At 47.7% G+C, this 17,473-nt stretch overlaps 1 protein-coding gene across 5 annotated transcripts in view; it reads left to right on the top strand.

The window, feature by feature from the left end:
* Window positions 1-17,473, top strand: part of LOC119956378 (myosin-9-like) — a 187,089-nt gene that overhangs the window by 88,490 nt on the left and 81,126 nt on the right. For all 5 annotated transcript variants that reach the window (XM_038783544.1, XM_038783543.1, XM_038783546.1 and 2 more), the window contains 4 exons: window positions 735-878; window positions 6,005-6,100; window positions 12,778-12,896; window positions 16,539-16,691. In XM_038783544.1, coding sequence (XP_038639472.1) covers window positions 735-878; window positions 6,005-6,100; window positions 12,778-12,896; window positions 16,539-16,691 — 512 coding nt within the window. The remainder of the gene's footprint in view (window positions 1-734; window positions 879-6,004; window positions 6,101-12,777; window positions 12,897-16,538; window positions 16,692-17,473) is intronic.

Here is a 17,473-nt window from a genome sequence, read left to right as displayed (position 1 = left end):
GCTGGGAAGTACATGCTTCTGCTCCTCCCAGCTCCATATCCGTTTTCTTTTTAAAAAGGTGTATTAAATTTAATTTGTCCTTTTACACATTTTGACTTGAATCATTGAGTGCTTTCTTAGATTCTACCCCTTCTTGGTTAGCTTGGTGTTTGCAAAATTGACCAGTTTGCTTTGGGTGGCTCAGGATTCACCACCGCGATATGGGCCACCACATCCAAGCCTTGTCTCCTGCAGAGCTTCGCAGACTTACTGGCTCCATTGAATTACCCCCTGTAATCTTCTTCCCACCAACCTTCTTCATAGATTTCAACATATTATCGTTGACAAATTCCTTATTCCATGTGATGCGCCAGTTTTGGTGAGAATGGGAATGAGAAACCTATCAGCCTGATTGAATGGCGGAGCAGACTCAATGGGCCGAATGGTCTAATTCTGCTCCTATGTCTTATGGTCTTTTAAAATCCCCAGGAACCTGGGTTTAAAAAGTCCAAAAAACGGAGACCATGGTTTGAGCCGTGTGCGGCCTTCCTCCGGACCTCCCACCAGGCCGTTAAAGATTCTCAACTGTAATTGTGCAGTAGACGTGTTTGACTATATTAGTACACTGACTATGCCTCAAATCCTTAATTGACTGTAAAGCATTATTGTATGTCATGAACTTGCGAAAAACTATATACAACTCTAAGTTTGTCCATTTTCTCTAATGCTAATGTATGAAATGTCTTTGATTGCAGCTGATCTGTTGTTAGAGGGTTACAATAACTACAAATTTCTCTCTAATGGTCACGTTACCATTCCTGGACAACAAGACAAGGATTTGTTTCAGGAAACAATGGAGGCATTCCGAATCATGGGAATTCCTGATGATGAACTGATCGGTATGCTTCGATGAGTAGCAACAAATCTTATGATCTTGCATGTATACCCTTCATATTCACAGTGGTAACTTAAGAGGTCCCTACAATCCATTTAAAAATGCTGCAAGCTCCTCCCCAGTTCCCTAATTTGCTAGCTAAGTCTAAGTGCTTGAAGTTAGTACATACTCTGATTTCAAATCAATTAGCTTATCTGGTGTCTGAATCTCTCCCACATTGAGATTTTTGTGATAAATAATCTATAAATCTACTTTGATTACTTTATTTGGCAGGAAATGGCTCCAGTCCTGATGATATAAAAGCATAGGCTGTAGTTGTCATTAGCAAATGTTGAAAAAACCCCAACGTTTTCAGTATCCAAGAAGCAGTTCAAGCTCAAATTGCTACGTTTTTGCTTTCCAATATATGTGTCAATATTTGAATGAGTGAAATAAGTTCATGCAGTAGAATATTCATTGTTACATTGCCACTGGACACATATTGAAGTTCGAATCCATAGAATGCCTAAAGCGCAGAAGGAGGCCATTCGGCCCATTACGTCTGCAGCAACTCTCCGAAAGAGCACCCTATCCAGTCCCAATGTCCCGTCCTATTCCTATAACCCCACTTAACCGTGGGACACTTAGCATGGCCAACCACCTAACCTGCACATCATTGGACTGTGGGAGGAAACTGGAGCACCCGGAGGAAACGCGTGGAGAATGTGAAAACTCTACACAGTCACCCAAGATCAGAATCATGCCTGGGTCCCTGTAACACAGCAGTGCTAACCACTGTGCTGCCCTATTGGCCTAAATACTTTTTCCACTTCTGAAGTGGTGGAGAGACGAAGCTGGGGTGACTGAATGGAGGATCAGTCCTTATAAAGCAAACAAATCTGTGGCCTTGTTTGAAATCTTACAACACCAGGTTAAAGTCCAACAGGTTTGATTCAAACACGAGCTTTCGGAGCGCAGCTCCTTCTTCACCTGAGGAAGGAGCTGCGCTCCGAAAGCTCGTGTTTGAATCAAACCTGTTGGACTTTAACCTGGTGTTGTAAGACTTCTTACTGTGCTCACCCCAGTCCAACGCCGGCATCTCCACATCTTGTTTGAAATGGTTACATCTACTGATCTATTATGTTTTTTTTAATAAACATTTTATGGAGTTATTTTTGGTATAGTGACACCAACAAAATAAACAATATACATGAAACCATAAATATAGTGCAAAGGCCATTTACCTATTGAAGTCGACGAACGGTTGCCACCTCCGGGCGAACCCCAACAGTGACCCTCTCAAGGCGAACTTGATTTTCTCCAAACAGAGAAATCTAGCCAAGTCCGATAGCCAGGTCTCCGACTTCAGGGGCTTTGTGTCCCTCCAAGCTGATAGTATCCGTCTCCGGGCTACCAGGGAAGCAAAGGCCAGAACGTCTGCCCCTTTCTCCTCCTGGATTCCCGGGTCTTCCGACACCCCAAAAATCACCACCTCTTGCCGGCGGGTACAGCAGAGGCGCAGTTACCAACGCCCCCAAACTGATGCCCTTACATGAAGCGGCTTCCATACGCACCCATGCCGACCCCTCATCCACCACCCACTTCCTGATCATGGCAATATTAGCCGCCCAGTAATAGTTGCTGAAATTTGGCAGCGCCAGCCCGCCCTTTCCCCGACTCCGCTCAAGCATTACCTTGCTTACTCGCGGGATCTTGCCCACCCAGACAAAGCCCGTGATCACTTTGTTGACCTGCTTAAAAAAGGACCGCGGAATAAAGATGGGGAGACACTGAAATACGAATAGGAATCTCGGGAGGACCGTCATCTTCACCGTTTGTACCCTCCCAGCCAGAGACCACGGAAGCGCGTCCCATCTCCGAAAATCGTCCTTCATTTGGTCCACCAGACGGGCCAGATTCAATTTATGCAGCTAGTCCCATTCTCGCGCCACTTGGATGCCTAGGTACCTAAAGCTTCCCTTTACTAACCTAAACGGCAGCTCTCCCAGTCGCCCCTCCTGTCCCCTCGCCTGGACCACAAACACCTCACTCTTTCCCATAGTAAGCTTATACCCCGAAAACCGGCGAAATTCCCCTAGAGCAGTGTTCTCCAAACGTTTTTTCTGGGGACCCATTTTTACCAACCGGCCAACGTTCGGGACCCACGTCGGCCGACCTTCGTGACCCACCATTTTCTCTTACCTTCTTTGCTGCTGACAAAAATGGAGGAAATGGTTTTGGTTCCCTTTGGCCCTCGTACACGCTCCTCCAATGGAACCTGTTGGATGGTGAAGCCTTCAGAAGGTATGGAGTCTCCATCTGACCAGTTCTGAATTTTTTTCCTGTAAAATTTTATCAAATAACCCCCCCCCCCCCCCCCCCCCCCCCCGTAAAATAAATGAGAAAAAAAATTAAATGAATAAAATAAATGAATAAAAACCACTACAGAACTTGTAAAACAAAAAGCTGCAACCGTTTAAAAAAAAATAGCGGCCGCACTGCGCATGCATGCCTGATTATCGGTGTGCAATGCGGCCGAATTTTTTAAAAACGTGTTTGCGGCTGCTTACAGCCTGTGTTATGAAAAGCCGGCTGCTGCGCGGGGATTTGCGCGATTGGGAGCGCTGCGGACAACGACTCCGTGACCCTCCCGACACCCGCCCGCAACCCATCCGCTGGTCGCGCCCCTGACTTTGAAGGACACTGCCCTAGAGTCCTCATGATTTCTTCCATCCCCTCTATTGGGTCCGAAACATAACCCCCACCCCCCTCCGGACCAGTCCTCTCCAGCCCCTCTAAGCTCTCGGAGCAATTGCCAACGGCTCTATAGCCAGCACAAACAACAGTGGGGAGAGGTGGCATCCCTGTCTTGTTCCCTGGTGCAGTCTAAAATAGTCTGATGTTGTCCTATTTGTCCGCACACTTGCCGCAGTCCCATTCTACCCGATCAAAAGCCTTTTCTGCATTGCGATCACTACCTCCACCTTCCTACCTGCCGGGGGCACCATGATCTCATTTAGTGTCGGTATTTATTGAAAAAGAATCTGTCTCTAGTTGAGGGGTTTGTTACCCCATGTCACAGTTAAATTTCCGTGGGAAATATTCTTAATGTATGCTGAAGCAATAGTTATTACATTTATTCATTGCTTCTTAATAGTTTCTTAGCATTGTATTACTTTTGGCAAGGGAAGATAATTGGATCATCTTGCAAACTGTTCCAACCCTCATGTCAAGTTTGATTCTAGGACTAATTAATCTGGAATTCCCTTTCCCAACATTGTCAGCCACCACTTAAAAACTTGGTTTTCTGTTCTAGTTACCTCTCTTTTTGGCAACTGTTCCACAATTCCGTCATGCTTTTTAAAAAAAAGTTGCCTAAATATATTTTGGTCTAGCATACTAAACTTCAAACTATGCCTTGAGCACCATCTCTGGCAGACTTTCCAGGATCCATATTCTCCATGCCCAAGGAAGTTTAAAACAGTTTAGGTTTTCCCACCCACATCTCCCACTTGAGAGAGTAACATCCCAGGGTGGATCTTTTCTCACAATTCAGTTTTAAGTTCAAGAATTTGGCCTTTTAACTCTCTTCTGGACTCCTGCCAATGATCTTGCATTTTTCCTGGGATATGGAGACCAAAACAAAGCACTGTACCGCAGATGCAGCCTCTTCAGGGGCAGCGCAGCTTCTGCTTTACCTGGAGCACGGATAGCACTGTAGCTTCACAGCGCCAGGGTCCCTTCTGCACTGTATGTTCTATGTTCTTTATTTGTCGTCCGCATTTTTGTTTTCATTGTCATCTTAAAATTCCAACTGCTTAGCCATCAAAACAATTAAATCTGATATTGTAAACACTTTACAATGTAACACAAAATCTACATTTTTGTTTAATCCATAATCCCTATAGTGCAGAAGGAGATCATTTGGCCATCGAGTCTGCCCTGACACTCTGAAAGCCCACTCCCCTGCCCTATCCCGTAACCCCAGCTAACCTGCACATCTTTGGACATCTTAACCGTAAGATTTTTTTGTCTATTGTGCTGCATCCGAGTATTGTGGGGTTAGTCAGAGGGTGGTGAATCTTTGAAATTCTCTGCTCCAGAGGGTGTTGGAAGCTCAATCATTGGGGGCAAGTTCAAGACAGAAATTGATAGATAGGGCTGGTTTAGTTCAGTGAGCTAGACAGCTGGTTTGTGATGCAGAACAAGGCCAGCAGCGCGGGTTCAATTCCCGTACCAGCTCAGAATTCTGAATTCTCCCTCTGTACCCGAACAGGCGCTGGAATGGCGATTAGGGGGTTTTCACAGTAAATTCATTGCAGGGCAGCACAGTGGTTAGCAGTTGCTTCACAGCTTGATTCCTGCTTGGGTCACTGTCTGTATGTTCTTCCCGTGTCTGCGTGGGTTTTCTCAGTGTGCTCCAGTTTCCTCCCACAGTCCAAAGATGTGCGGGTTCACATAGACATAGAATTTACAGTGCAGAAGGAGGCCATTCGGCCCATCGAGTCTGCACCAGCTCTTGGAAAGAGCACCCTACCCGAGGTCAACACCTCCACCCTATCCCCATAACCCAGTAACCCCACCCAACACTAAGGGCAATTTTGGACACTCAGGGCAATTTATCATGGCCAATCCACCTAACCTGCACATCTTTGGACTGTGGGAGGAAACCGGAGCACCCGGAGGAAACTCACGCACACACGGAGAGGATGTGCAGACTCCGCACAGACAGTGACCCAAGCCGGAATCGAACCTGGGACCCTGGAGCTGTGAAGCAATTGTGCGATCCACAATGCTACTGTGCTGCCCTTAGGTGAATTGGCTTTGCTAAATCGCCCTTAGTATCAAAAAAGAGGCGTGGGCTTGAGTAGGGTATTCTTTCAAAGGGCCGGTGCAGACTCGATGGGCTGAAAGGCCTCCTGCACTGTAAATTTTATGGTAGTGTTAATGTAAGCCTACTTGTGACAATAAAGATCACTTATTTATTTATGCGCACTCCTGGCGTGAACACCCCACCCCGTTTACACACTCACTAAATGGCCCAACTGAGATAAGAGTTTAGCAGTCTCTTGTTCTATGGTGCAGTGCATCAACCCAGTTTATTAACACCCATTTGATAAAGTTGCACATTTAATTTTTCCCTCTTTCCAGCCATGCTGAAGGTAGTTTCTGCAGTACTTCAATTTGGCAACATAATTTTCAAGAAGGAACGCAACACAGACCAAGCTTCCATGCCTGATAATACAGGTAAACAGAACTGTAACTTAAGAGACTCTTATGAATATTCAACTTTTTTTCATCTTCATGCTCATATGAGCAACCTCGTTGCACTGTATATTGCATTTACATGGTTAAGTTGTGTTTTCTTGTGAAGTTGGTCTATTCCCCGCCATTCAGAATGTCCGATGTTGTAAACAAGCAGTTGCTGATAGCCTAAAAGCTAGTTAACTATTTGTACTATCGGACTTCCGGTTGCGGCTATGTGGAGCTAAGCCGCACGTTCGGCAGCTCCCGCTACTTAAGGACTTTTGGGCCAATTTGAGGGCCCCAAATGGCGCTGTTTCGACTAATCCCGGTGGGGGAAGGTGTCTAGAGGAGCATTCCCCATAATTTATGGTGTTCACCCAGAGTGGGGCAAAGGAAAAAGCTGCAGCAGCTCCCCAAGAAAAGCGGGGGAAGAAGGACAAAATGGCGGCCGGCGGAACACCCGAGGACTGGTGGAAGTGGGCGCAGGAGCAGCAGGCCTCTCTTCTGCGCTGTTTTGCGGAGCTGAAGGCTGAGCTGCTGGACTCCCTGAATACGACTACCAACAAGCTGCTTGGGACCCAGGCGGCCCAGGAGGCGTCCATTCGGGAGTTGCAGCAGCAGGCCGCTGAGAGGGAGGAGGAGGCCGTGGTCCTCGTGGGGAAAGTGGAGTTGCACGAGGCACTTCACAAAAAGTGGCAAGACCGCTTGGAGGAGCTGGATGTTCGCACGAGGTGAAAGAATTTGAGGATCCTGGGCCTGGCGGAGGGGCTGGAGGGGTCGGATCTCCCGGCGTATGTGACCACAATGTTGAGCTCGTTGATGGGGGCGGGGTCCTTCCATTTGCCCCTGGAGCTTGAGGGAGCTCACAGAGTGCTGGCCAGGAGGCCTAAGGCAAATGAGCCCCCGAGGGCGGTGCTGGTGCGGTTCCATCGATTCAGCGACCGGGGGTGTGTGCTGCGCTGGGCCAAGAAAGAGGGAGCAAGTGGGAGAATTCGGTAGTGAGAATCTACCAGGATTGGAGTGCGGAGGTGGCTAAGCGGCGGGCCAGGTTCAACCGGACGAAGACGGTGCTGCATGCCAAGCAGGTCAGATTTGGAATGCTGCAGCCTGCGCGCCTGTGGGTGACATACAAGGACCGGCACCACTACTTCGAGTCCCTGGAGGAGGCGTGGGCCTTTGTACAGGCGGAGAAGCTGGACTCGAACTAGGGCCTGGGGACACACTAGACCGTTGCTGTTTTCGCTGTTGCTGTTCTTTAACTTTGACGTGTGTGTTTATGCTGGTTTTCTTTTTGCTCTGTTTCCGGGAGGGTCTGTCTGTTAGGTATGGGTGTGGGGAATGTTGGGGGTTTGTATTTTATATGTTCTCTTCTGTACGGGGGTTGGGGTGAAACTGGATTTTGGGCAGCTGCGTCAGAAGGGTGGGGTGTGGCAGTGTGAAAGCGCGGGCTTTCCTCTGGTTTCCCGTGCTGCGGGGCAGGGGGGGCGGAGCTGGCGGTGGGGGCGTGGCCTTTACTGGTTTTCTTTCCTGCGCTGAAGCGGTGCCAAGGAGGTGTGGCAAGAGGGGGATGACCCCATGCCGGGAGGGGATAGGTTTTGGCAGGAGCTGCCGGGGTCAGCTGACTCACGGAAGTACCATGGAGGGTGCGTCGCGGCTAGGAGGGGTCCTAGCCGGGGGGGGGGGGGGGGGGGGGGGGAATACAGGGTTGCTGCTGGAATGGTCAGGATGGAGCTGGTGTGGGCCGGGGGGGGTAGAGGAGAGGCGTTATCGCCATGGGGAACGGGTCGGCGGGGCGAGCTGGCCTGGGGTGAGCAGTCGATAAGCTATGGCTAGCCGGTGGGGGAGGGGAGGGGGGCGGGTTGCCCTCTGATCCGGCTGATTACCTGGAACGTGAGGGGGCTGAATGGGCCGGTTAAGAGAACTAGGGTATTTTCTCATCTGAAGGGGTTGAAGGCGGACGTGGCTATGCTCCAGGAGACCCACTTGAAGGTGGCGGACCAGGTTCGTCTGAGGAAGGGGTGGGTGGGGCAGGTTTTTCACTCTGGATTGGACGCGAAGAACCAGGGGGTGGCGATTCTGGTGGGGAAGAGGGTGGCGTTCGAGGCGGCTGAGATGGTGTTGGACAAGGAGGGCAGATATATTATGGTGAAGGGTAGGCTGCAGGAAGAGAAGGTGGTGCTGGTTAATGTATATGCCCCGAATTGGGGTGATGCTGGCTTCACGAGGCGCTTGTTGGGCCGCATTCCGGACCTGGAGGCAGGGGGCCTGATCATGGGGGGAGACTTTAACACAGTGCTGTATCCCCCACTGGACCGGTCCAGTTCAAGGACGGGTAGGAGACCGGCGGCGGCCAAAGTACTGAGGGGATTCATGGACCAGATGGGGAGGGGTGGATCCCTGGAGGTTTGGGAGACCGAGAGCGTGGGAGTATTCCTTTTTCTCTCATGTCCATAGGGTTTATTCACGAATAGATTTTTTTCATCCTGAGCAGGGGATTGATCCCGAGGGTGCAGGATGCTGAGTATTCGGCCATAGCGATTTCAGACCATGCTCCGCACTGGGTTGATCTGGAGATGGGTGGAGGCGCGGGACCAGCGCCCGCTCTGGCGCCTGGATGTGGGGATGCTGGCTGATGAGGAGGTGTGTAGGAGGGTCCGGAGAAGTATTGAGGGGTATCTTGATACCAATGGCACTGGGGAGGGGGGGGGGTCTGGGAGGCTCTGAAAGCAGTGATCCAGGGGGAGCTGATCTCCATCCGGGCCCATAGGGAAAGGAGGGAGAGGAAGGAGAGGGAGAGACTGGTGGGGGAGCTCCTGGATGTGGACAGGAGTTACGCGGAGGCACCGGAGGAGGGGTTGCTGGGGGAACGGCGTAGTTTGCAGGCCAAATTTGACTTGTTGACCACCAGAAAGGCGGAGACACAGTGGAGGAGGGTGCAGGGCGCGGTATATGAGTATGGGGAGAAGGCGAGCAGGATGTTGGCGCATCAGCTCCGTAGGCGAGATGCTGCTAGGGAAATTGGTCGAGTGACGGATGGGGGTGGGAATGTAGTGCAGAAGGGGACAGAAGTAAATGGGGTCTTTAGGGACTTCTACGAGGAACTGTACCGGTCGGAACCTTCGATGGGGAGAGGGGGGGATGGAGAGCTTCATGAACAGGCTATGTTTCCCAAGGGTTCAAGAGGAGCTGGTAGAGAGGCTGGGGGCACCGATAGAGTTGGAGGAGCTAGTCGGGGATTGGACAAATGCAGTCAGGTAAGGCCCCGGGGCCGGACGGGTTCCCGGTGGAATTTTATAAAAAGTATGCGGATCTGGTGGGCCCCCTGTTGGTGCGAGCCTTCAATGAGCCATGGGGGGGGGGGGCTTTGCCCCTGACGATGTCCCGGGCACTGATCTCTCTGATCCTAAAGCGGGATAAGGACCCCTTGCAGTGTGGATCATACAGGCCTATCTCGCTCCTCAATGTTGACGCCAAGTTGCTGGCGAAGATCCTGGCCACCAGGATAGAGGATCGTGTGCCAGGGGTGATACACGAAGATCAGACAGGATTTGTCAAGGGACGGCAGCTCAACACGAATGTGCGGAGACTGCTAAATGTTATAATGATGCCGGTAGTGGAGGGGGAGGCGGAGATAGTGGTGGCGCTGGATGCAGAGAAAGCATTTGATAGAGTTGAGTGGGGGTACCTGTGGGATGTGCTGGAGCTCTTCGGATTTGGGGAGGGATTCATCAAATGGGTGAGGCTGCTCTACGCGGCTCCGATGGCGAGTGTAGTTACAAATGGAAGGAGATCGGAGTACTTTAGGCTCTACCGTGGGACCAGGCAGGGTGCCCCCTGTCCCCCTTGCTCTTTGCACTAGCGATTGAACCTCTGGCTATGGCGTTGAGGGAGTCAGGGAGATGGAGGGGGCCTGGTGCGGGGTGGGGAGGAACATCGGGTATCGCTGTATGCGGACGACCTGCTGGTGTATGTGGCGGACCCAGAAGGGGGAATGCCGGGGGTGATGGAGCTGTTGCCGGAATTTGGGGGCTTCGCGGGCTATAAGTTAAATTTAGGCAAGAGCGAGGTATTTGTAGTACACCCGGGAGATCAGGAGGAGGGAATTGGGAGGCTCCCGTTTAAGAGGGCAGTGAAGAGTTTAAGATATCTGGGGGTGCAGGTGGCCAGGAGTTGGGAGACTCTCCATAAGTTTAATTTTACCAGGTTGGTGGAGCAGATGGAGGAGGAATTTAAAAGGTGGGACATGGTGCAGCTATCGTTGGCGGGTAGAGTGCAGTCCGTCAAAATGACGGTTCTCCCGAGGTTCTTGTTCCTCTTCCAGTGTTTGCCCATCTTTATCCCTAGGGCCTTTTTTAGAAGGGTGACCAGCAGCATCATGAGCTTTGTTTGGGAGCATGGGACCCCGAGGGTGAAGAGGGTCTTCTTGGAGCGGGGTAGAGATGGGGGGGGCTGGCGTTACCCAATCTCTCGGGGTACTACTGGGCGGCCAATGTGTCGATGGTGCGCAAGTGGGTGATGGAGGGGGAGGGGGCAGCATGGAAACGGATGGAGAGGGTGTCCTATGGAGATACAAGCCTGGGGGCCCTGGTAACGGCGCCGTGGCCGCTCCCTCCTACGAGGTATACCACGAGTCCGGTGGTGGCAGCTACCCTCAAGATTTGGGGGCAGTGGAGGCAACATAGGGGAGAAGTGGGGGGCTCGCTGGAGGCTCCGTTAATGGGGAACCATAGGTTCGTCCCGGGGAACATTAATGGGGGATTTCAGGGCTGGCACAGAGTGGGCATCAGACAGTTGAGGGACCTGTTTATTGATGGGAGGTTTGCGAGCCTGGGGGAGTTGGAGGAGAAATTTGGGCTCCCCTCGGGAAACATGTTCAGGTATCTGCAGGTAAAGGCATTTGCTAGACGGCAGGTGGAGGGATTCCCTTCGCTTCCCGCGAGGGGGGTGAGTGACAGGGTGCTTTCGGGGGTCTGGGTCGGAGAGGGGAAGATATCTGATATCTACAAGGTTATGCAGGAGGTGGAGGAGGCGTCAGTAGAGGAGCTGAAAACTAAGTGGGAGGGGGAACTGCGGGAACAGATCGAAGACGGGACATGGGCTGATGCCCTGGAGAGGGTTAATTCTTCCTCCTCGTGTACGCGGCTTAGCCTCATCCAATTCAAGGTGCTGCACCGGGCCCACATGACTGGGACGAGGATGAGTAGGTTCTTTGGGGGTGAAGACAGGTGTGTCAGGTGCTCTGGGAGCCCAGTGAACCATACCCATATGTTCTGGGCATGCCCTGCAGTGGAGGAGTTCTGGAAGGGGGTGGCGAGGATGGTGGGATCCAGGGTCAAGCCGGGATGGGGACTCGCGATTTTTGGGGTTGGGGTGGAGCCAGGAGTGCAGGAGGCGAAAGAGGCCGGTGTTCTGACCTTTGTGTCCCTAGTAGCCCGGCGAAGGATTTTGCTACAATGGAAGGATGCGAGGCCCCCAAGCGTGGAGACCTGGATCAATGACATGGCGGATTTTATTAAGCTAGAGAAGGTCAAATTCGCCCTGAGAGGATCGGTACAAGGGTTCTTTAGGCGGTGGCAACCTTTCCTCGACTTTCTGGCTCAACGATAGGGTACTGGGACAGTAGCAGCTGCAACCCGGGGGGAAGGGGGAGGGAAGAGGTGGGGGGGGAGGGGAGAGGGGGGGGGGGAGGGAAATGGGGGGGAGAGGGGGGGGACGACGACGATGACTATGTTTGTTTATTTAATTTTAATTTATTTTTAAGTTCTTTTGTTGGGGTGGGGGGGATATGATACATGCGTTGATACGGTCTGGGGGGTGTTACAGTTGTTATGGGTTATTTTGTTGCATTTCATTGTTGTTATATTTTATATTTTCTGTAAAAAAATTCCAATAAAAATTATTTAAAAAAAAAAAACTTTTTGTACTATCAATTTCAAAATTGCTGTGTGTATATATAGCAAGTTAATAAGTAGCTGAATTTTATTTTGGGCAGGATCAATTGTTTGTTTGTTTCCCCTGGATAAGATGCAGTAAAGTGCACTGAATGCAATAACTAATAAATGACAGAGAAAGTCGCTAATTGACTATTCTAACCTGGCTGCTGATTTTAAAATCGAAGAGTTTATTTTTAAATATTGCTGAGTAGTTTGTCTGAAAATCCGTAAGTAAAAGAAATGCTGAATTTTAAATAAATTTATTCTTTCAAATTTAGACCTAAATACGTTAGCTTGACTTTTCTCCTATTCTACAGAATTTTTCGTTTTAAAAATATAATTAGGTTCAAATTCAGCGATGCTTTGTAAATGTAAAGAATGTGCAAGTTCCATAACAGGATGGCAGATTTGAGGAATAAAAAATTTTGGAAATGATGGAGACGGTGCAGCTGCAATTAAGGGCAAGCCAGGTCATGTCGGTGAAAGGAAGGATACACCGACAGAGTGAAATGAAGAGATGTGACAGAAGACTCATGTGGAACATAGAGCTGTTGGAGCAAATAGCCAGTTTCTGTGCTGTTAAGTCTATGTATTGCTTTAATTTGATCTGTGCAGAAATATTGCTGTACTATATTATATTTCTGGTTGAAGGTGCAGCTAGCATTTTGTTGTCTGTCAGCAAAGTATTAGATTCTCAATGAAATGAAGGGCTGTTTAATCTTCACAATGTCTTTTGCTTCACAGCTGCCCAAAAAGTCTGCCACCTGCTGGGAATCAACGTAACTGACTTCAGCAGGGCAATCCTCACTCCCCGCATCAAAGTCGGGAGGGACTATGTTCAGAAAGCTCAGACCAAAGAACAAGTGAGTATTGGCTAAGTTTCTATTAAAATAATTTTAAAAGCTCACGCTGAAGTTGGACTACTGAAAATGGTTTTGGAATTTTAATATTAGTTCAAACAATTTTATCAGAAAGTAGTTAATGCACTCATGAGAAACCGTCACCCCAATTATCCATACTCTTTCAAACAGTGTGTCAATGTAAAACAATTGGCAATTGTAAAAGACATTTGCATTAGTATACCGCATTTCTGGAACCTTAACTGGCAGAATTCATGCACAGTATTTAAAATTAGGCACGCAAAGTTTTATCCGGGAATGGCATTAATAGGATCCATACCGGTTGGTGAAGCCAAGGCTAAGGCACACAGCCTTTCTTTATTTACAAAGGTTATTGACTTATTCAGCCTCACAGCTCTCTTCCCACTCAACCCAGTGTCCCAGCTTTCCCCTTTCGAAAAAAAAATCAGATAAAAATGGGCCATATGGCCTACTCCTGCTCCTAGTCCTGCTCAAAGACAATTAATACCCATCATCTGTTGTAATCTAATTGTGGTTATTTATTATTTATTTCTACCACCTTAATAAATCCTTTTGGCGGGAATATCTGTTTTGAGGTTGTGGCTGCTGGGGGTACTAGCCTTTTTTCCTAAGGTCCTGCAGATATGTTTAATAACCAGATTTCTGTTACAAGGCAAGAGCTTTAATAATACTTTTTATGAACTCCTTGGGGAACCATAAATAAAGTAACCTAATTTGCTGAATGATGCCCAAATGAAGAAATTACCAACGCAATTCTGCTTTTTGTGGCTTTTATTTTAACACGAATAGGAATCAAACTAAAAGTGACTTTGAAATACTTGAAATAAGATAGGTTTCACTTTAAATCGTCGATGCAACAAAACAACCAAACTAGTTTTGTGGCTTCATGTCCACTCGAACAATCCTTCCAACTCTGCCTCTAGTCGCAAGATTTCTAATTTTCCCCACACAATCAATTCTGCCCTCAAGTTGCATTCATTGGCAGCTGTATTTCATCAGAGGCCCCAGATATGTTTAATACTGACAAGGCACACATCTAAAAACTCTCACTCGTGCAGCTCACATCAATCTTGATAGCAGAGCTCTCCAGAGTTCCATTTCATTTCATTTCATTTCATTTCATTTCATTTCATTTCATTTCATTTTCATTTCATTTTCATTTCAACCAGCCAACAATACCTGGTTTGCAATCTGGTCCCCTGCTACAAGCGCAGCTCTTTCGTCTGTCTGAACTATTCACATTGCTCTTAGGATTCAGTCATGCGTCACTTCCACTTCCCCAAGAGCTTCTGGAATTCTAATTTTCTTACTGCCAAACAGAAGACATGCATTTCATCGAGATGGTGGCTACTGCTAAACGCACCATGAAGTTGATAACTGTGTCCTGCTGCAGGAGTTCTTTGTGCAGCGTCTGTATGCTGATTGCCTTTTGCCTCCAGCACTCCTTGGTGTCTGTCAACCACAAGGCTTCTGTCTTAACTTATTTTCTTTTGATACTGCTTCCTTGGTGCTGCTTCCATATTGACGATCGCCGTGGCACATGGATCAGTATTTCTATTTATCCAAGAAAATCACAATTGATTCTGTTACAATTGATGCAACTCATTGTCAAACATTCTTAAAATCAATAGCAATTTCCAGTCAACTTTTCCTACTCTACTGCTTCTGGGTCAAAGGCTGCCACAGTACCTGAAAGCTTCACCAACTGGATTGGGTAGTTAACATGTAGGTTTAAATCTTAATAGCTATATGTTGCCAGGCTGCAGTGAGCTATCACAGGAAGCACAGAGGTGTTTTCCCACAGTGAGGGACTAAGAAAGGCTTTCTCTTTTATTTTCTGGAAAAAGTACGTCATGTTTTGAAATCTGACTACTTAAGTTGTACATGTTGTGAAACCCACGCTACATTATGCTCCAATAATGACAACAAATAGAGCACAGTGAGAAGTATTATAACGCCAGGTTACAGTCCAACAGATTTGTTTGGAATCACTGTCTTTCGGAGCATAGCTCCTTCATCAACTGAGCAGCACGGTAGCACAAATGATTAGCACTGTGGCTTCACAGCGTCAGCGCCCCAAGTTCAACTTCCTGCTGGGTCACTATCTGTGCGGACAGTCTGCATGTTCCCCCCTGTGTCTGCATGGGTTTCCTCCGGGTGCTCCGGTTTCCTCCTGCAGTCCAAGACGTGCAGGTTAGGTGGATTGGCCATGATAAAATTGCCCTTAGTGACCAAAAAAAAGGTTAGGAGGGTTCCGGGGATAGGGTGGAAGTGAGGGCTTAAGTGGGTCGGTGCAGACTCGATGGGCCGAATGGCCTCCTTCTGCACTGTATGTTCTATGTTCACAGACCAGATAGAACCTGCTCCTGAGGATCTGTTTTCTCAACCAAATTAATTCACAATGGCTGAGAAAGATCATCTCTCCCTTCATTTTGCTGCTGCTTAGTTGAGTGCTGGGCCAGTGAATTTGCTTCACTGTGCTTAATCAGAAGGTGTGCAGTTGGGCATCACGGTGGCGCAGGGTTAGCACTGCTGCCTCACAGCGCCGAGGTCCCATGTTCGATCCCGGCTCTGGGTCACTGTCCATGTGGAGTTTGCACTTTCTCCCCGTGTTTGCGTGGGTTTCGCCCCCACAACCCAAAAATGTGCAGGATCGGTTGATTGCCCATACTAAATTGCCTCTTAATTGGAAAAAAAATAATTGGGTACTTAAGTTATTTTTTAAAAAGATGTGCAGGTAATATCATGGACTGTTGACTAGAGCCTACTTGTGAACATAATAAAGATTATTATTATTATAACCAATTGTTGGGTACTACAGATCTTGGATATTGTTGGAATAGACCCAACATGACCATCTGTATTGTGAAATAATCATTGCCATTATTTCAAGCATTTATTTCTGTGCCAGATTCTCAATTAATCTGTCAGGAGTGAGAAATTTGGACTATTTTAAGGTTGGAATATGTCTTACAAGAAGAAATACCTGACTGAAGTCAGCAATCTGATCCAAATAGACATGTGTTAATAATCTATTGAATGTTATGCTATTATCGCATTTGTAATGCTTTGATAGGTATTTGCAAACCTCCTAATCGGGCATATTTTATTATAATAATCTTTACTAGTGGCACAAGTAGGCTTACATTAACACTGCAATGAAGTTACTGTGAAAATTCCCTAATTGCCACATTCCATCGCATGTTCGGGTACACTGAGGGAGAATTCAGAATGTCCAACTCGCCTAACAAGAACGTCTTTTGGGACTAGTGGGAGAAAATCTGTGACCTGGAGGAAACTCATGCAGACTTGGAGAGTGTGCAGACTCCTCAAAGACCAAGACCCAAGCTTGGAATCAAACCTGGGTCCCTGGCGCTATGAAGCAGCAGGGCTAACCACTGTGCTACCATGCCGCCCGTACTAATTTGGGCGATCATGACTGCAAAATTCATTGCTCTGTCTTCATATGAGATTTACTGTTTTAAAATGATTTCTGCTTGCAATACGCAGTTTTACCAAAATTCTGTGTACTTTGTTTTATTTGATTTCTCACTTTCGTCTCTTGGGTTTTTAATCTTAATAAGTAGCTCAGCTGACTTGGATTTATTTTTTTTTTACATTTAGGCTGACTTTGCTGTTGAGGCTTTGGCCAAAGCCACTTATGAACGTTTCTTCCGTTGGCTGGTGATGCGCATCAACAAAGCTCTGGATAGAACCAAAAGACAGGGTGCCTCCTTTGTGGGCATTTTGGATATTGCTGGCTTTGAGATCTTCGAGGTACCTTGAAATTGCTTAATTGTTTCATTGGAGATGTTTCAAGTTGGGGTAGATTTCTAGTCTGAAGGTCAAGAAAAGCCTTTTGTGGCAATTCTGGCACTACATCTCAGTTGATGTTTCTGGTGTATTTACAGTGTTCTGTTTCATGTAAGGAGTGACAAAAACCAATTTCCCTTCAGTTTAACTTTGGAGAACATGGGTAATGGATAATGGGGAGAATACTGAATGTAAAGTAGCCTTTGACTGGTTGGAATGTGCTTCAAGGATTTGACATTAAGATGGTAAATACCTGAGCTTTGGGTTGATTTCTGAACTCAGCATTCCATCCTGAAATCTGTTGAACCCAAAATATGATACACTGTTTAATGAGCAGCATGTCTTTGGTGTCTTTAGAACTGCAATACTTATGTGATTGAATTTTATATTCACACTTCAGAGCCCTTTCCAGTTGGAGAGCAACTTCATAAAAATGTGACATGTCCAAGTGATGTATTTTAGTTCCGAGTAATAGAGTGCTACATATTAAACCACTCTCCGATTTAGCATAATATTATTAGTTTCAGAATAGTGCCCTTTTAACCTGTGACTCTGTCTTCAAATTCTATACCAGTGTGGTGCTGCTTCTCTCTTCTCCTCCCCACCCCCCACCTACCACCACCCCCAACCACCACCACACTAACCATCATGACATCAGCCTGAGAGACATTGCCAATTTGTCCCCCAAGTAAAAAATGACATTCATCTGAATATACAGCCACTAGGAATTGGATTGAAATCGTTCA

Source organism: Scyliorhinus canicula, chromosome 23, assembly GCF_902713615.1.
Source record: "Scyliorhinus canicula chromosome 23, sScyCan1.1, whole genome shotgun sequence".
In the NCBI taxonomy this organism is placed as follows: domain Eukaryota; kingdom Metazoa; phylum Chordata; class Chondrichthyes; order Carcharhiniformes; family Scyliorhinidae; genus Scyliorhinus; species Scyliorhinus canicula.
This window is presented reverse-complemented; position numbering and strand designations above follow the sequence as displayed.